At 30.0% G+C, this 21072-nt stretch overlaps 3 protein-coding genes across 3 annotated transcripts; all 3 read right to left on the bottom strand.

Moving 5' to 3' along the window:
* Positions 1 to 1276: 1276 nt before the first annotated feature.
* On the bottom strand, positions 1277 to 2683 carry LOC145807902 (uncharacterized). The gene is made up of 4 exons (XM_082906900.1): positions 2603 to 2683; positions 2423 to 2527; positions 1943 to 2319; positions 1277 to 1483 (listed from the first exon to the last, which is right to left on the bottom strand). Coding segments are annotated over exons 1-4 (540 nt in total). The 5' UTR covers positions 2660 to 2683; the 3' UTR covers positions 1277 to 1482.
* A 1412-nt stretch (positions 2684 to 4095) lies between these two features.
* Positions 4096 to 4983, bottom strand: LOC145807706 (uncharacterized). The gene is made up of 2 exons (XM_082906369.1): positions 4485 to 4983; positions 4096 to 4370 (listed from the first exon to the last, which is right to left on the bottom strand). Exons 1-2 carry the CDS (start codon positions 4758 to 4760, stop codon positions 4176 to 4178), a joined length of 471 nt encoding a protein of 156 aa, XP_082762495.1. The 5' UTR covers positions 4761 to 4983; the 3' UTR covers positions 4096 to 4175.
* A 14285-nt stretch (positions 4984 to 19268) lies between these two features.
* LOC145806829 (serine/threonine-protein phosphatase 7 long form homolog) lies at positions 19269 to 21072 on the bottom strand. The gene is made up of 3 exons (XM_082904660.1): positions 20967 to 21072; positions 19764 to 19840; positions 19269 to 19655 (listed from the first exon to the last, which is right to left on the bottom strand). Exons 1-3 carry the CDS (start codon positions 21070 to 21072, stop codon positions 19269 to 19271), a joined length of 570 nt encoding a protein of 189 aa, XP_082760786.1.

The raw sequence follows: 21072 nt of genomic DNA, 5'->3' as shown, positions 1-21072 counted from the left end.
AGTTTGAACGCAATTACAATACTGATATATGCCATACAATATGAATTGACATGTACAACAAATTTGGGATTTAAAGACGAAACAAATTTGTCCCAAAATGTATATATTTCGTCACCCAAACTAATTACGACGAACATTTTTCGTCACCCGTTTTGTCTCCAAAGGGTCGTCGCTAAAGGGTCTTAGAGACGAAAAAAAAAAATTCGTCATTGAAAATGATAAATTTGTGACGAATTTTTTTGTCTCCAATACACTTTGTTGGGAACATACTTGTAAGTAATTAGCGACAAAATATTTTGTCATTAAAGAAGAAATTAGAGACAAAAGTATTTCGTCATAAATATAAGAAATAGAGACGAAATAATCTTGTCACGTTTAATATAAACGAAGACGAAAATTTTTTGTCAAAGAAGATACCAATAGAGACAAAAACAAATTCATCATTAAAAATGATAAATTTGTGACGACTTTTTTTGTCTCCAATACACTCTGTTGGGAACATACTTGCAAGTAATTAGCGACAAAATATTTTGTCATTAAAGAAGAAATTAGAGACAAAAGTATTTTGTCATAAATATAAGAAATAGAGATGAAATAATTTTGTCACGTTTAATATAAAGGAAGACAAAAAAAATTTGTCAAAGAAGCTACCAATAGAGACAAAAACAAATTCATCATTAAAAATGATAAATTTGTGACGAATTTTTTTTGTCTCCAATACACTCTGTTGGGAACATACTTATAAGTAATTAGCAACAAAATATTTTGCCATTAAAGGAGAAATTAGAGACAAAAGTATTTTGTCATAAATATAAGAAATGGAGACAAAATAATTTTGTCACGTTTAATATAAACGAAGACGAAAATTTTTTGTCAAAGAAGCTACCAATAGAGATAAAAACAAATTCATCATTAAAAATGATGAAATAATGTCAAAAAAAATTCGTCACACATTGAGGGTAATAGTGACAAAATGTGACAATATTTTTTGTCATAACAAATTCATTTAGCGACGAAATAAAGAATTTATGACAAAATTAATCATCCACCTAAGCCAAATAAGAGACAAAAAAACCTTCTTTAGGGATGGAAAATTTTGTCAATAATTTCATAATATTTTTTTCCACATTATATATCTATTTTTATCAAAATCTAAATTTTAGTTCAACAAATATAACCATGTTCATGTTGAAACCTGTTGAATATAACAATTCCATCACAACTTAACCTAACCTGTTATCAACACATTTACGAATTAACAAAATGAAAATATCCATTCATCATTACAAATAATTTCATCCTGATATAATAAAATAGTGAAATATCCACAAAATATCCAAAAATTATAACTTGTTCAATTCCACCAAAAATCCAACAATAACTAGTGTAACTCCAAAAAGTATGTGTATCCTTATCAAACAAAAATGAACATTCAAACAAATTACATCATTGTTGCACGTCAAAAATGCCACCCCAATCCAATCTACAAAAAAATAAATTAAAAGTTTTAGTAATTAATCAATTATACAAAAGATTAAAAACATTAGTAATTCATCAATTTACAATTAGATCAATTATACAATTTATCCCTGTAACAGACTTTTTTTTAGATTACGAGAACAAAAAATTAATTTTAAGGCTAATTCACAAATAGTGCATCCCATTAATGTGCCGTAAGTTCATACAACTTATATTGGTCCCTCCTAAGGTGTTTCTATTGGTTCTTGTACAAATCTATAATTGTGTGATAATTTAGCATTTCGACAGCCTTTTTCAAGCTTTAAGTATAGAGAAAAAAATATATTTTTTAGACTAATTCACAATTTATACATCATGTGCACCTGTACAAATTGGATGTCATATGCATGTTTCCATTACTTCATAATTCTTCAAACATGTATTCTTTTATAAAATTTGTTATATTAAAGTTAATATATTTTACCAAGAAGTATGTCCACTTGTGGATGAGTCCCCTCCACTTCCAAAGTGTCCAGTGAATCCTTTGGTCCTCAAAAAATTGACAACATCAGCCATTATCTCCCCTTGCTTCTTCTTGCCCTCTTCAAGATCTTCTATTTTATTTTTCTGCATTTGTATTTGTTCCTTTTGTGTCTCTATTTGCATCTCAAGGCGCTTCACATAATCATTTGTTTCAGCATATATGGTAGTGGCTCTCCTAATAGAGGATGAAGGTCTCATGCCAAGTCCCTTCACATAGCCAGACCTTGGCTTTAGGACTTTAATTGATAGCTCTTCTACAGTCAAAGGGGTTGATCCTGGCTGTGAGAGGTGATCAGCCTGTGTCTGTATCATATTTTCCTATCAAATATAAAAAAAATTAAATAATTATTAGAAAATTAAATAAGATTATAACAAATAGTATTCTAAAATTTTGTTAATAAAAATTGCAATATATACGCACATAATTACACTGAGCTTGAGATGAGATCCACTCATGTGTTTTCTCATTATAGTGAGTTTCCTTGTACAACTCTGCTAGATCATGTAGCATCTTCTTTTCTCGTGCCTAATTCGATAGACCAAATATTCAATAAATAAAGCTAAGAATCTAATATAATTCTGAAAGTGCAAGGATACGTACCAGTTTTTCTACTCTAACAGGGATTGACCTAGAACCACACCTACGTTTTGTATACATCCTTTCTCTGTTCACAATGTTGGCCTTTGATTGTTCCTATAAGGAAGAATGACCAATATATCATTAGTAAGACAAATATGTTGGCTTTTGATTGTTCCTGTAAGGAATAATGAACCAATATAACAATGAAATGTATCACTAGTAAAACAAATTTAATGGTTGATAATAAAGAAATTGTATTGTTCCTCTCTATCATTTTCTTATATATCATTTCAACTTAAAAGATATTTCAAATTATTCACTAGTTTCATTCAATTCTGTGAAAAATAGATTAGAGGACTTGTTGAGATTTCATCATAAGACGGTTTTTCTGGGTGAAAAAAGAAAAACGAGTAATTTACACCGTTCACAAATAGGGGGCATATAAGCATGGACAAGATAGATTGTGAAAAAATCCATTTACATTTCACAAGATATGGAACAATTACTGATACCAAACTCATAACCCTTTCTTTCTTCCGCAACTCTATCAAATCTAAAGTTCTGTCTCAATACCCTATATTAGTTACTTAGCTAGTTGCTTACCATTATCATGAAACTTCAGACCAAACCCAAGAACAAACAGAAAATTGATACAATCATAGAAACTGAAATCTTAGTTCTTTATTCTATGATGTGAAAGATGCACTTTAAGGAACCATAAATTAATCTCCTATTATGCAAGCCTTCCAATCCATGTTTAATAGTTTCCATTTCTCATTTTTCCACTTATTTGGTTTTTATTATGTTCCACTTACATGCCTAGAAGATAAAAGGAAAAGAATACATATGGAATTTCACAGCAAATTGATTGTGTTCTTTCTAGTTGTTTTAGAATCTCTCCCTATTCTAATCAAATTCTTTCTTCGCTAATATAATAAAAAAGATGCAAATGTTACCAGAAACTCTTTAGTGTTCCACTTTTTATCAATAAGATCTATCCACTTGGTAGGATTGACATTCTTTGGTGGGTGGTTTCTTGCATACTCCTCCCCTTTAGCCTCCTTCAGCTCCATGAATTGTTTGTGCAGCCTATAGGTATGGTTACTCAATCTCCGGCCAAATTTTGTGTTCATTGCCTTCTCTATATCAACAGGGTCTCCTTGTAAATCAAATTGATCCTGCAAAAAATAGATAAGTCATAGATAATTCTTATAAAAAATAAAATAATTACAATAAATAATTAAGATTTCTAACCTATTATAAAAATGAGTAAAATCTCCTATAAGTAGACAACGAACTTACATTCAAGCGTTGAAACATTGCCTCCTTAACGGAGGCATCAATATACTTCCACCTACGAACACTTGGATTTGGTAAACGAGTTCGCACTTCTACACCAATCTTTGAGGCTAGTTTTGAGGCATATTCCCCTACCGGTACACGAAATTCTGGGGGGATAGGCACGCTAAGCTTTCCGTCTTTATCAACAAGGCCTTGAACCTCTTTGCCTTGAGTCGGGCCACGAGCACGCTTAGCAACTGATATTGTGAAGCCATAATATTGAAATAGTATGTGAACAAATTTAATTAAGATCTCAAATCAATGTAAATAAAGAGTGTGTCTTACCAATAGTATTACCAGCAGTCACCTCAAGTTGAGGCTCCACATTGAGAGGTGGTGGCGGATTGCTAGTCACCTCAGGACGTGAAGAGGTATCCCCATCTTCTAATGCGTGGGTCAATGCCTCATGATGAGATTGTGAACGGGCTCTCGATGGTATCTCTAACAGCTGAATATAACATAATAAAATATGAATATATGTACAAAGATATACATGTCTATGTGTGTATGAATTGGAAGTAACAAGAAAGAATATATTTCACAATGCATAAATGTATAGTACCTCATGCTCAAACGAATCATAGGTTTCAGTGTCACTACCATCTTCAGCCTCTGACGGTCGATAATCATCATCATTTTCCTCAATTGGTATTTGTTTTTCCTTCCTCAATTTCTTATGTTGAACCGTAGCCTTCAAACAAGTTGTTATATTCTTCACTCCTAGAGCATTCATTCTCTCACGGTTTTTATTAATATTCTTCATTCTTTGTTTCTCATAGTTCGTTACCTTCTTAGTTGTGGTACTTGGTTTGGTCAATTGCTTTTTTGTAGCGTCCATTTTGCCCAACTATAAAGCATAATTGAACATTTTTTTAGTGGATACGCATAATTGAACATTAGATGTAAAGAAAAGATAATTATATATTTCTATACATAAAGCATAAAGCAACAACAATCTCAACAAGTGGATATGTCATATAGGCTCTAAATCATTGAAATATGGCTAGAGTGATATGGATGATTTTTGTTTTTACCATTTACTTATCATAGAACAAATTAATTACAAACCAAGCCCTGGAATTATTTATCTTCACTTTGACTTGTACACTAACAACCACATGTTCTCTACCTTTTGTCGTCTTCCATGGTAATTTTCTAATTTTTCTCTATATTTTTTCATCATTTTTTATTTTGTAGTCATTAGCTAGCCACTTTGTCCTTTGTTAGTGCTCTACTCTCACTATGCTCAATTTGGTTCAATTAATTTACTGTTTGATGTTTAAGTGCTTTTACCAAGTTGGTTTGTGGAATGTAACAGTTTGGTTGTTTTGGATTGTGGCTTTATGAAATTTTCTATACCCTTATTTGCTGTGCTAAAAGCTTAAATTTTTAGGACTATTAGCATTAATACGAACACAGAAATTACTTTCAAGTCACTACTTAATTCATGACCTGTTTGGTAATGTTGTGTGTTTAAGGTTGGACAGTTGTTGTCAAATTTTGTCTTCCTTAAGTTGAGAAAGATAATAAGCTGAGAAAGAATGGATTGAGATGGTTTGGTCATATACAATGAAGACCAGTGGAGGCAGTAGTGAAGAGATGCAATAAAGTGACGGTAGATGGAAGTGTTAGGGGAAGGGACAGACTTAGATTGATGTGGGCTAGTGTAGTAAATAGAAATATGAATCTCTTTATTTTTACTAATCAAATGGCCTTTGATAGAATTGAGTGGAGAAGAGGATTCATGTAGCTGACCCATTTGATGGGACCTAAGGCTTGGCTTGGTTTGGTTTGGCTTGGAAAGAGAAGAAAATAACAGACTCACTGCAAGCTCTTCTTCTATTTACTCTTGAATGATTTGTTTACATCAATAACGCCCATATATATAGGGTGAATCGCTATCATTTTCCACAATTTTTATAATTCTAGACTAGTGATTGGAGATAAAATCAAGCCACAAATTATGCAACCATAAATCATGAGATTCTATCTTCAATGTGTTTTTATCTTCGACACTCACACACACAAACCCCCCACCCCCCACCCCAAGTTGGATCATGAAATTGTTGAAGTGTCAAACTTGAACTCGGAAATTAAATTATTGCCGGAAAATGGTTGTTTAAGTTTGCACAAAATGACACATTATGCAAATTCACCAAGTATGCAGCCATACTAAATTATTGGTAGTGCGACTTTGCTGAAAAATGCACGAAATGACACATCATGTAAAAATGGATCATGATAATGAAACCCTCTCAGTGAAATTTTGGGAGAAGACGAATCAAACATCTTGCAAACATGTAAGTGTGCAGAGAATGAGCAATATGCAAACACATCAGGCACGAAATGAACATTGTGCAAATGGCGGTAAGTCAATCTTCCTCTAAATGACAAATAGGGCAAGATATGTGCACAAAATTAGTATCATGCAACCATAAGAAAATGATGCAAGAAATAAGACATCTTGCTAATGGAATGCATCTATGGATTGAAAGAAAATGTGACACCATGGGCCAACGAGAAATGGCATTAAGGGCCAATAGGGAATGGCACTTTGGTCCTATGGGAATGCCATTATGTGCCAGGGGACTTTGGCTTTGAAATATTTTTTTGGTAGCATTTTGTTGCAAATGAACTGAACAGTGGCAAAAACAATGCATGGTTTGTTGTGGACGGGAGAGACCATGACATAAGAGACCATATGAAAGAAACGATACTAAAAACATTGTATTACTACTTAAAAGGAGGCAGAATCAATAGATAGTTAAAAGTGGATGCAAATGAGTCATAAGTAGTTGGGAATGGTCTGATGTGAGAGGAAGACAAGTGCCACCAACCCAAGTAGGAGTTTCTCGCTACTAAGGTTCCATCAATCTTGGCTTATGTCCACACATAAAGCCACAGTGGGCTACATGATTGTATTACTACTTGAAAGGAGGGTAAAACCAATAGACAGTTAAAAGTGGATGCAAATGAGTTATAAGTTGGGAATGTTCTCATGTGAAAGGAAGACAAATGTCACCCAAGTAGGAGTTTCTTGCTACTAAGGCTCGATCAATCTTGGCCAAGGTTTTAAAAAGCGGCCGCAACCGTTACGTAACGCCGTTACGTAACGGTTGTGGTCGTTACCGCCACCCGTTACGGCCGCTTTTGCGGTGTGATTGAGATTCACAGGTGTATCGGCTGTAGCGGCTGCTATAGCGGTTGTAATGGTGCCGTAACGGCCGTAACGGCATGTTACGCACCGTTACGTAACGGTTCCAAATTGCTTTTTTCGAAAAAAAAAAAGTTGAAAATACAGAAGAGAGATAGAGAGAGAAGAGGGAAGATGAAGAGGGAAGATGGAGGAACAAGAGATAAAGAGAGAGAAGAGGGAAGATGAAGAACATGTTATTGATTTGTTGAAGCTGTAAGACTTATACTATTATATTCAGCTGCTATCACTCAACCATTTTGCTTGTGTGTGTCTATCTATATATTGTTTGATAATAATAATAACAAGTGTGGTCATTATCTATTTGGCTTGATTAATATATATATATATATATATATTTAGGCTTTTATTTATTCACTTACTTTTGTCATTGTTTATCTTATATATAATAGTTAGTGATTGATTTTTTATATAATATAAAGTCATTAATTATTAAAATAAAATGTAAAAAACTCAGTTTGTAATGATTTAAAAATATAAAATATATTGGATCAAACTAAAAAATTTATAAAAATTAATCAATATTTATTTTAAAACTCAGTAAATATGATCATGGAAAAAAAATGTGCGTATCGGTAAGTTTTTTTTAAATTGTGCGAAAAATAAAAAAATTCACGGTTCCGGTTACCGCAACTGTTACGCTACGGCCTTTACACCTCGCAACTGCAACCGCTCCACCGCCACCGTTACGGCGACCGCAACCGCTTTTTAGAACCTTGATCTTGGCTCATGTCCACACATAAAGCCACAGTGGGCTACATCTTATATTCACTCTTGAATGATCTGTTTACATCAATAACATGTATATATAGGGGTGAATTACAATCGCATCCAGTAATTTTAGTATTTTATGGCCCAAAGAACTTACTGTTTAAAGCTTAAAGATGGAATTGAAATCTTATTAGAAAGAGAGAGGAGTTTTTGTAGTAGGAAGTCTGATCTCTTAATATACAAGTGCTAGTGTTCTTAATGTTGTTAATAGGGTAATTTTTTGTTTAACATTTTTATTGGTGTTTCATATTTTAAGCTAATTTTAAAACTTGACCTTCATTATCTACATGATTGTTGCTTTTCTGCACTTGGTTTTGCAGCAAGCTTTGACTCTGGTTTTTGTGGAGACGAAGAAAGGAGCTGATTCACTGGAACATTGGTTGTGTATGAATGGGTTTCCTGCTACTACCATTCATGGTGACAGAACACAGCAGGTAAAGTTGTTTTAAGCATTATCTTTTGCTGGGGTATTTATTATGATATTGGTGGTGTATATTTTGGACAAATCACATAAGTAACTCATTCAGTTATAATTAAAAAAAGAAGAGAAAAGCTTGTGGATAGCACTGTAAGCAGATTGTGGAAGAGCAGAGGAAGTTTGATGGTGTTGAAGATTTGTACTGTGAGAGTCCCTTCCAGTCAGATTGTGGAAGAATGCAGCCGATCCGTCAGCCGTGGGTTGCAACTGTAAGCACACCAGAGGAAGAGCAGAGGAAGTTTGATGGTGTTGAAGATACAGCCTTTCAACTTCTCAACTTTCAATTTTATTTGATTTCATTTTTTGAACCGACTGCATTTTCTTCTTAGCCTTTCAACTTCCTGTACAGTTGCCTCGGTGTGCTTAAAGTTTACAACTCTATCTATATAAAGTTTAAACTTTATCAGCCTTTCAACTTAGAGGATATTAAAATATTAAAATAAATCTTGGAAAATTTACCCATAAGTCCTAGTTTTTGAAACGTTGAACCATTTAGTCCTAAAAGTTTTCTTATGCTCCATTTAGTCCCATTTTTACATCAACTTGATGTGAATGATGTAAATGATCTGATGTTTGATTCTATAATTTCAAAATTTATTGAAATCTGATGAACATTAGATGTTTTTCATCCTATATTTTCAAACATTATTGAAATTTGATGAACATTAGATGTTTGAAATCCAATGTTTGTAACATGACTCTGATGTTATTAACATTGTATCTGATGTTATTAACATTGTAATGGGACCTTTCCGTCTATAAGAAAACTTTTAGGACTAAACAGTGCATAAGTTATTAATTTGAGATTTATTGGTACATCCCCTAAAATCTTTACGTATGCAAAGATTTTAATAAAGTTTAAAGTTTACAACTCTATCTATATAAAGTTTAAACTTTTTGAAAGTCTATATCTATATCCTCGAAAAGTCAGATTAAAAAAATATTAAACTTTATCCATTGGGGAAAATTTACTTTAGCATATCAACTTTTCAGCCTTTCAACTTTTCAGCTTCCAAAACTACCACTAAGTTGATGTTAAGAAAATTTATTTTTATAATGGCAAACATAATTTAAATATGATTTTTTAAAAAAATTTTTTAATTTAAAATTACAATAAAATATTAAATAGAATAAAAATAAATTTCTTACAAAATAAAAGTATTTGAATAAAAAAAAGGTAACAAGGAAATTTAATATGGTATTTTTATTTAATCTGAAAATAATTTTAGATGAATAATAAATTATCACCTATAACCCTTTTCTTTTTTTAAAAAATAAAAAATTTTAACGAACTATCACTTTTAATAAAAAAAGAAAAGAAAAATTAAGGTTTCTTTCTAATTTATTTTAACAAAAGTAACTTTTTAACAATTTGAGCCAAATATTTCTTTATTCTTTATTTTAATTTCTTTAATTGATAATTGAGATAAATAAAAAAAAATCTAATAAAATTCACCATGTTTAGTAAATACTAAAAAATTTATGTTTTGTTCTTTTTTTTTAAAAAAAAAATTATATTAAAAAATATTATTGTTCAAGTCCTTATAATTTAGAAGGATATAATTTTTTTTTATAAAATTTAAAACAAAAAAAAAAAATAATAGCGATTAATAATTTGAACACATGTATTTAACACAAATTATATTTAGACCAATAATATTATGACACATGTAAATATTGAACTAATTCTAATCGTAGTAATATAATTTGAAGAAGAATTCACATTTGAAATTTTATTTTATAATTTAATAAAGGATTCAAAATTTAAGGAATGAATATTGATCTCATTCCAATTATAGTAACATAATTTAAGTAAGAATCCAAATTTGAAATTTTGTTTTCAGAATATAAAATTAATTTATAAACCAATCATATTGTAACACGTATTAACAAAAAATTAAACAAAATAAAAAAAAATGAAAAAAAGGAATTGCAACTTTCAACCTTAATGAAATGACAATATTTTGAAATTATAATAGTATATAGATAAATCATGGAATATATCATTATTTAAAACTTATGTATTATGGGATAAAAAATAAAAAATTTAGAAATTTAGATTGGAATATTGAAGCTCCCATAGATCTTGGGGGTTAAAAACCTCATTTTGCTTAACACGGAATAATTATAAATATTTATATTTGTATTAGATTTTTTTTAATATATAAATTATGTTTTTTAAGATTTTTTATAAAAATAATTTAACAATCTTATCACTAAGCATAGTGTATGAGAGAAGTTAAAAAGGATACTGCAGTAACTATACACGGATTGTATCTATAATTATTTGTATGAGGGGATTTCAAATGCTGATCAGGGGATTGTATCAATAAATGCAGGCATGTGGAAAAACATGTGGATTGAAAAAAGTTAATAAATGTTGATCAGGAAATTTTGACCAAATCAATAAATGTTGAGTTTTTCTTTTTTTAATAAAACATATAAAAAATTTAGATTCGGATATTGAAACTCCCACGGGCTTTGAGGGTTAAAAATCCCTTTTTGCTTAATATATAGTATAGATATAGATAGATAGATAGATATAGATATAGATAATATAATATAGATAGATAGATGTGTTGAAATTTTCAAGGATATAATTTTTTTTTATAAAATTTAAAACAAAAAAAAAAATAATAGCGATTAATAATTTGAACACATGTATTTAACACAAATTATATTTAGACCAATAATATTGTGACACATGTAAATATTGAACTAATTCTAATCGTAGTAATATAATTTGAAGAAGAATTCACATTTGAAATTTTATTTTATAATTAATAAAGGATTCAAAATTTAAGGAATGAATATTGATCTCATTCCAATTATAGTAACATAATTTAAGTAAGAATCCAAATTTGAAATTTTGTTTTCAGAATATAAAATTAATTTATAAACCAATCATATTGTAACACGTATTAACAAAAAATTAAACAAAATAAAAAAAAATGAAAAAAAGGAATTGCAACTTTCAACCTTAATGAAATGACAATATTTTGAAATTATAATAGTATATAGATAAATCATGGAATATATCATTATTTAAAACTTATGTATTATGGGATAAAAAATAAAAAATTTAGAAAATTTAGATTGGAATATTGAAGCTCCCACAGACCTTGGGGGTGAAAAACCTCCTTTTGCTTAACACGGAATAATTATAAATATTTATATTTGTATTAGATTTTTTTTAATATATAAATTATGTTTTTTAAGATTTTTTATAAAAATAATTTAACAATCTTATCACTAAGCATAGTGTATGAGAGAAGTTAAAAAGGATACTACAGTAACTATACACGGATTGTATCTATAATTATTTGTATGAGGGGATTTCAAATGCTGATCAGGGGATTGTATCAATAAATGCAGGCATGTGGAAAAACATGTGGATTGAAAAAAGTTAATAAATGTTGATCAGGGAATTTTGACCAAATCAATAAATGTTGAGTTTTTCTTTCTTTAATAAAACATATAAAAATTTAGATTCGGATATTGAAACTCCCACGGGCTTTGGGGGTTAAAAATCCCTTTTTGCTTAATATATAGTATAGATATAGATAGATAGATAGATATAGATATAGATAATATAATATAGATAGATAGATGTGTTGAAATTTTCAAGGATATAATTTTTTTTTATAAAATTTAAAACAAAAAAAAAAAATAATAGCGATTAATAATTTGAACACATGTATTTAACACAAATTATATTTAGACCAATAATATTGTGACACATGTAAATATTGAACTAATTCTAATCATAGTAATATAATTTGAAGAAGAATTCACATTTGAAATTTTATTTTATAATTAATAAAGGATTCAAAATTTAAGGAATGAATATTGATCTCATTCCAATTATAGTAACATAATTTAAGTAAGAATTCAAATTTGAAATTTTGTTTTCAGAATATAAAATTAATTTATAAACCAATCATATTGTAACACGTATTAACTAAAAATTAAACAAAATAAAAAAAAATGAAAAAAAGGAATTGCAACTTTCAACCTTAATGAAATGACAATATTTTGAAATTATAATAGTATAAAGATAAATCATGGAATATATCATTATTTAAAACTTATGTATTATGGGATAAAAAATAAAAAATTTAGAAATTTAGATTGGAATATTGAAGCTCCCATAGATCTTGGGGGTTAAAAACCTCATTTTGCTTAACACGGAATAATTATAAATATTTATATTTGTATTAGATTTTTTTTAATATATAAATTATGTTTTTTAAGATTTTTTATAAAAATAATTTAACAATCTTATTACTAAGCATAGTGTATGAGAGAAGTTAAAAAGGGTACTGCAGTAACTATACACGGATTGTATCTATAATTATTTGTATGAGGGGATTTCAAATGCTGATCAGGGGATTGTATCAATAAATGCAGGCATGTGGAAAAACATGTGGATTGAAAAAAATTAATAAATGTTGATCAGGGGATTTTGACCAAATCAATAAATGTTGAGTTTTTCTTTTTTTAATAAAACATATAAAAAATTTAGATTCGGATATTGAAACTCCCACGGGCCTTGGGGGTTAAAAATCCCTTTTTGCTTAATATATAGTATAGATATAGATAGATAGATAGATATAGATATAGATAATATAATATAGATAGATAGATGTGTTGAAATTTTCAAGGAATTTTCAAGGATATAATTTTTTTTTATAAAATTTAAAACAAAAAAAAAAATAATAGCGATTAATAATTTGAACACATGTATTTAACACAAATTATATTTAGACCAATAATATTATGACACATGTAAATATTGAACTAATTCTAATCGTAGTAATATAATTTGAAGAAGAATTCACATTTGAAATTTTATTTTATAATTTAATAAAGGATTCAAAATTTAAGGAATGAATATTGATCTCATTCCAATTATAGTAACATAATTTAAGTAAGAATCCAAATTTGAAATTTTGTTTTCAGAATATAAAATTAATTTATAAACCAATCATATTGTAACACGTATTAACAAAAAATTAAACAAAATAAAAAAAATAAAAAAAGGAATTGCAACTTTCACCCTTAATGAAATGACAATATTTTGAAATTATAATAGTATATAGATAAATCATGGAATATATCATTATTTAAAACTTATGTATTATGGGATAAAAAATAAAAAATTTAGAAAATTTAGATTGGAATATTGAAGCTCCCACAGACCTTAGGGGTTAAAAACCTCCTTTTGCTTAACACGGAATAATTATAAATATTTATATTTGTATTAGATTTTTTTTAATATATAAATTATGTTTTTTAAGATTTTTTATAAAAATAATTTAACAATCTTATCACTAAGCATAGTGTATGAGAGAAGTTAAAAAGGGTACTGCAGTAACTATACGCGGATTGTATCTATAATTATTTGTATGAGGGGATTTCAAATGCTGATCAGGGGATTGTATCAATAAATGCAGGCATGTGGAAAAACATGTGGATTGAAAAAAGTTAATAAATGTTGATCAGGGGATTTTGACAAAATCAATAAATGTTGAGTTTTTCTTTCTTTAATAAAAAATATAAAAAATTTAGATTCGGATATTGAAACTCCCACGGGCTTTGGGGGTTAAAGATCCCTTTTTGCTTAATATATAGTATAGATATAGATAGATAGATAGATATAGATATAGATAATATAATATAGATAGATAGATGTGTTGAAATTTTCAAGGAATTTTGTTTATGCTAGTTTTTAATGCATTAAAGTTTAATTATGAGGGGGTTTTGACCAAATCTGCCAAAAGGTATGGAGATTGGGAGAAATTAATAAATGCTGAGTTTTTTTTTTTAAATCAAAAAATTAAAAAATTAGGATTGGGATATTGGAGCTCCCACAAGCCTTGGGGGTTAAAACCCGCTTTTGCTGATTGGGAGAAATTAACAAATGCTGAGTTTTTTTTTTTTTTAAATCAAAAAATTAGAAAATTAGGATTGGAATATTGGAGCTCCCACAAGCCTTGGGGGTTAAAACCCCCTTTTGCTTAATATACAGTATAGATTAGCATATCACCCGTGCTATGCACGGATTGTGTTTACAATTATTTATATATGTGAATTGCGATTTTTAAATGTCTTCTTTTTTTCCTTTTTTATATTATATTAAAGTTTAATATTTTGATAATAATCATATGTGTTAGACTTTTCAAGGAATTAAATGTCTTTTTTTTTATTGTTATATAATATTAAAGTTTAATATTTTGATAATAATCATATGTGTTGGACTTTTCAAGAAATTTTTTTTATGCTTGTTCTTAATGCATTAAAGTGCTATTATGAGAGATAATAATCATATGTGTTGAGACTTTTCAAGGAATTCATGTGTTAGATTTCAAAGAATTTTTTATGTTTGTTCTTAATGCATTAAAGAGTTATTATGAGGGTAAGACTTGGGGGTTGAGAGAAGTTAATAAATGCTAAGGTTTTTTTTTTTTTTTTAAATAAAAAAATCAGGAAATTTAGATTGGGAAATTGAAGCTCCCACATGGCTTGGGGTTAAAAACCTCATTTTGCTTAATATATAGGATGGATGGATAGATAGATAGATAGATAGCTATAGACATATAGATAGATAGATAGATAGATAGATAGATAGATAAATATAGATATGGCACATACCATTTATATGACACAAGGACCAAAGTACTGGGACAATTGCTGCAATTTGCCCTCTTCTAAATTAAAGGGATATAAAAAGTAAAAAAAAAAAATTATAATATTAAAAAATGTTCACTAAAAAAATATAGATTAAAAATTAAAAATTAATTATTGAAAACTCAATACTAAACAAGGTAATGTTTTCTATTAATTTTGAAAATTAAAAAATGATTATTAATTTTTCCTCTGTTTTTTTTCTCACAATTTTTTTTTTTTTTTTTTTTTTTTTTTTTTTTTTTTTTTTTTGTGGAGAGGGGTTTTGACCTGCGATTTTTCTAAAATGAGTCTTCTAGACGGAAAGGGTAGAATTGGTTCAGACAATGAGAAAAAGTGCTTATGCAAAGGGCGCCTTCACTATGAGAAAGAATAGTCGGTTTTGCATAGGGTGCCTTTTTGGATAATAGCTTCAATACTGGCATGCATGAAGGGCTTAAGTGTGAGACATATGAGAGGGGCTTTGGTGCGAAAATAAAAGAAATGGTTTACAGAGTGTCTTCTTGCTTCACGACTTCAATACTTGTGAGAGAGGAGTAGGCTCAAGTGTGAGAGAGAAATGAGGGTTTCTAGGAAGTGTCTTCTTGGGTTGCGACTTGAGTGTTCGTGCACATGAAAATGAGTGATAAGGGTCAGAGTGTGTCTCTTGGGGTGACGGTTTCAGTGCTCTGAAACACAAAACCATAGCATTTTAATAAAGAGAAATAATTAGTGATAAAATATTTTTGTCTCCTTAAATACAAGAACAAAGAATTTATTATTGTGACGAAATATTTTTTTCTTCCACAACATAACCTTATAAGATGAAAAATATATTCATCGCGCAATCAATCAGAATTTATTAGTGACGAAATATTTTCATCTCCCACAACTTATTCTTCCAAGACAAAAATATATTTGTCGCCCATTTAATAGAAAGATGAAACGGCATCGTTTGCATGATGGAATGTTTATTGGTGATGAAATATTTTCGTCTTCCATAACTTATCATTCCTAGACAAAAATATATTTGTCGCCTAATAAATGGAAATATGCAACGACATTGTTTAATAGGTAGGAATTTATTGGTAACGAATTACGTTCGTCGCAAAAAATATATATATTTTGTGACAAAATGTTCATCTCCAATGAGCTAAAATAATTTGCGCCAATGCAAATGAAATTGGAGCCTGAATTTTGCAGACGAAATTTTTTTTCGTCTCCTATACGTTTGAGAAAAATTAAAACAAACGACAAAATTAATATTTTGTCATCTTTGGATTAAATTTTAAGTCACCAAATTTTGTCACAATAGCCTAGATTTCTTGTATTTTGTTTCCTTGTTTTATTATTATTATTATTTTTTTGTTTTTGTGGAGAGGGGTTTACTGTGAGAAAGAATAGTAGCTTTGCACAAAATGTTTTCTTGGATAACAATGTTTGCATGCACAAACAGCTTAAATGTGAGAGAGAATAGAGAAACTTCAGTGCGAAATAGAAGAGATGGTTTATAGAGATTGTTTTCTCGAGTCACAACTTCAATACTTATGAGAGAGGAGACTTAAGTGCGAGACAGAAATGAGGATTTGTAGAGGGTGTCTTTTCGGGTCACGACTTTAGTATTTGTCTGTGTGTGAAAGTAAGTGATTAAGGTAAGAGCGTCTCTTAGTTTCTGACGACATTTTAATAAAGAGAAATAATTAGTGAGAAAATATTTTCATCTCAAACTCATATGTTCGTTGCCTAATCAACAAAAATACAAAAACAATGTTGTGTGGGGATGGAGAATTTATTGGTGATGAAATATTTTCGTTTCCTTTAACTTAACTTTATGAGACGATAATATATTCGTCGCACAATCAATCAAAATGCAACACGACACATGGAGAATTTATTAGTAACGAAATATTTTCGTCTCCCAAAACATATCCTTCCGAGACAAAAATATATTTGTCGCCTAATTAACAAAAAGATAAAACGAGCATGAAGGGTTTATTGGTGATGAAATTTTTTCGTCTTCCATAACTTATCCTTCCCAGACAAAAAATATATTTGTCACCAAATAAATAAAAAAATGAAACAACATCGTCTAATAAGTTTGGAATTTATTGGTGACGAATTCCTTTTGTCGCAAAAAACTTTAAATTTTGTGACAAAAATGTTCGTCTCCAACGAGCTAAAATAATTGGCGCCAACAAGAAAAAAAATTGGTGCCTCTTTTTTTTTTTCTGACAAATTTATTTTTTCGTCTCCTATAGTTTTGAAAACAATTAAAAGAAACAACAAAAGTAATATTTGGTCATGTTTGGGTTACATTCTAAAACGAAAATAAATTTTATCACCAAGTTTTAAAAATTAATTATTGAAAACTCCATATTAAACAAGGTAATGTTTCTATTAATTTTGAAAATTACAAATTTTTTATTATTTGTTTCTCTGTATTTTTTCTCACAAAAAAAAAAAGCTACATTAATTATCTTTTATTTTTTTTTTGTTGGAGAGAGGTTTTGACCTTCGATTTTTTTGAAATGGGTGTTCTAGACGGAAAGGGTAGAGTTGGTTCAGACAATGAGAAAAAGTGCTTGCGTGCAGGAGGGCCTTCACTGTGAGAAAGAATAGTGGGTTTGCATAGGTGCCTTCTTGGATAATAGCTTCAATGTTGGCATGCACGAAGGGCTTAAGTGTGAGACAGAAGAGATAGGCTTTAGCGCAAAAGAGAAGAAATAATTTACAGTGTGTCTTCTTGAGTCACGACTGCAATACTTGTGAGAGAGGAGTAGACTCAAGTGTGAGAGAGAAATGAGGGTTTGTAGAAAGTGTTTTCTTGGGTCACGACTTCAAGGTCCTTGTACATGAAAATGAATGATAAGCATCAGAGTGTATCTCTTGGGATCACAATTCCAATGCTTTGAAACACAAAACCACGGCATTTTAATAAAGAAAAATGATTAGTGATAAAATATTTTTGTATCCTTCAATACCAGAACAAAGAATTTACTATTGGTGATGAAATATTTTTGTCTTCAACAACTTAACCTTATGAGACGAAAAATATATTCGTCACGCAATCAATTAGAATTTATTAGTGACGAAATATTTTCGTCTCCCACAACATATTCTTCTGAAACAAAAATATATTTGTCACCTATTTAATAGAAAGATGAAATGACATTGTCTGTATGATGGAGTGTTTATTGGTGACAAAATATTTTTGTCTTTCATAACTTATCCTTCGCAGATAAAAATATATTTGTCGCCTAATAAATGGAAATATGCAACGACATCGTTTAATAGGTATGGAATTTATTGGCGACGAATTACGTTCGTCACAAAAAAAATTATATTTTGTGACAAAAATGTTTGTCTCCAATGAGCTAAAATAATTCGCGCCAATGCAAATGAAATTGGCGCCTCATTTTTGCACACGAAATTTTGTTTTCGTCTCCTATACTTTTGAGAAAAATTAAAACAAACGACAAAATTAATATTTCGTCATCTTTGGGTTAAATTTTAAGACAAAAAAAATTTCGTCACCAAATTTTGTCACAATAGCCTAGATTTCTTGTATTTTTTGTTGATTTTAAGCATTTGGTGACGAAATTTGGTTTTCCTCTCTAAAAATAATACATTTGGAGACGAAATTATTTCCTCTCTAAAATTTTTTACAATGGTGACGACAAATTTCGTCTCCAAAATGGCGCCTAATCTTCCACCAAATTTTCCAAAGGCGGGAAATTGTTTTCTGACGAAAAATAAAATTTAGAGATGAATAAAATTTTCGTCACCTATTGTTTTATTTGATTTTAAGCATTTGGTGATGAAATTTGGTTTTCGTCTCTGAAAATAATATAATTGGAGGCGAAATCTTATTTTCATCACTAAAACATGCATATTTGGAGACTAAATATTTTTTCGTCACGCGTTTTCGTCACCATAGACCTTTTTTGTTGTAGTGGGGTCCTCTGATCTCCTTCGCACCCACCTGAGTTGCTCGACATAGCACTGTACAAGCATGCCAAAGCCGTGGCGCCCTAGCTGTACTGCCCGATCGCATCAATGTCTCTCAACAGTGGCAAGTACATCAGCTTGAGCAGGTTCTGTGACTTATCAGGGAGAAGTACCCCCCCAATAAGCCACAGAATATATGCTCGGGCATGCTGATGTACTAACTCATCTGGCGCATGATCTGGAAGGTGGCCTTGAAACTGCTTGGACAGCTACCTCACCCTCAGTCTACCTGCCTGCAAGTTTGCAGATGTGGGTGCTACTCCCAGTAGCTCAGTACATAGGACTATCCACTGGTCCCTTGTCAATGGTGAGTCAGGTCCAGTGACTGCTAGCCCATCAATCCGTAGACCATATAGGACAGATACGTCCTGCAATGTGATGGTGGCCTCCTCGATCGGAAAATGAAATGTATGAGTCTCTGTGCGCCACCTCTCGACGAGAGCAGTGATGAGTGGGTGGTCCAGTCTAATATGGCCTATATGATAGACACCATAGAAACCCGCGCGTAGTAGACATTGCAAGACTCTATGGTCCAATGGATGCTCCCACAGTCTGGAATCTCCTCGCTGGCATGTCACTACGGTGCGTGCCTTGTCCTGCATAACAGAAAGACTAGTTTAAATTATAGCATTATCATGTAATATAAAACAAAATATAGGGTAGTTTCATTGTAAGCGTAAAGTCCAACAAACGTTATTGCATACCGGATCCTCCCATATACTGTCAGCCCAATGTGGATGACTGAAAAGTGGTACCTCATCAGGTAGATGTGCCATGAAGCCTGTACAAGTGAAATACTAGATCATAATAATAAAAGTCTCATTTAATCATAAAATGAAAACTGTAATTATTCCATAAATTACGATTTGTAAAAGAAAAGTTTTTTGCACTGCTATTTACAAATTTATATTTGTGTGACACCATATATGGAAGCAATTCACTAAAATGTAAATAATTTTTATTTACAAAAACTGTACTGGTGAGCATGTAATTTAACTATAACAATTAAACTCAAATTATTCCATACACGACGACTTAAAAAACAAATGTGGTCGATTATTTTAAAATTCTCAATTTGTTTGCCACTAACATGGAAATCATTCACTAAAATCTAAATTTATCAATTTATGTGCCATTAAATATGATAAGCAATTCAACAGAACCTATCGTTATGTATGCTATAACTAATATAGAAATCTTTTACAAAATCATTTAAGGGTCTCAGTTACATAAGCTTAATAATGACTAGTAACAAGTAGATAGTTTTCATACATAAATATTTGCGAAAAAATTGAATAAGAATTTTTTGTTCAATAAGAGATTGCTAATTACATTCATGGCATATTTTACAAAACTTCATTATTGATTTTGTAATGGTAAAAGTTCCAATCAAGTATAAAATTTGTAAATTACGTAGATCTGAGTCATAAATTGTAAATGTCAAAAATGCTTGTAGCATTCGAAAATATTAAATTTATTCATAAATAATAAATTTTAAAATGGTAGAAGAACTATGTGATTTTCACTAAAATTTTGTAATAGACATTTTCAATCAAGTAGAGAATAAAAAACATAGGCCTATGTGGTATAGTTAAATATTTTTGCATACATATTTAGTTTAATTTATTTGTTTAGTATGTTAGTTGTAAATTTTTTTCAAGGAAATCAAACAATTACAATATATAAAGAATAAAAAAATAGAAATGATCTATTACAAATAAAAAATGATCTATTTAAATGTACGATCCCGTTTACAAATAATGAATTACAAAATAAATAATTAAATGATCTATTACAAATAAAGAATTAAAAAATGATCTATTACAATATGTAAGTATTACATAGTTTTCATCGACCAAGTCGCGCCGGACATGTTCGCCTGTCATGACCCGTCTGCTGGCACTCACTGCAACGAGCTGTCAAACGCCTATCTGATATATCCATCTTATTTGGAATACAAGACATAGATGTACGGCCCCATTTTACTTCTCGCAGACGAAGCACATTAGGCAT

The sequence above is a fragment of the Camellia sinensis genome, chromosome 14, assembly GCF_055761805.1.
Source record: "Camellia sinensis isolate YWXY chromosome 14, ASM5576180v1, whole genome shotgun sequence".
In the NCBI taxonomy this organism is placed as follows: domain Eukaryota; kingdom Viridiplantae; phylum Streptophyta; class Magnoliopsida; order Ericales; family Theaceae; genus Camellia; species Camellia sinensis.
Note: the sequence above shows the minus strand (reverse complement) of the source record. Positions and strands in the feature narration are given on the sequence as shown.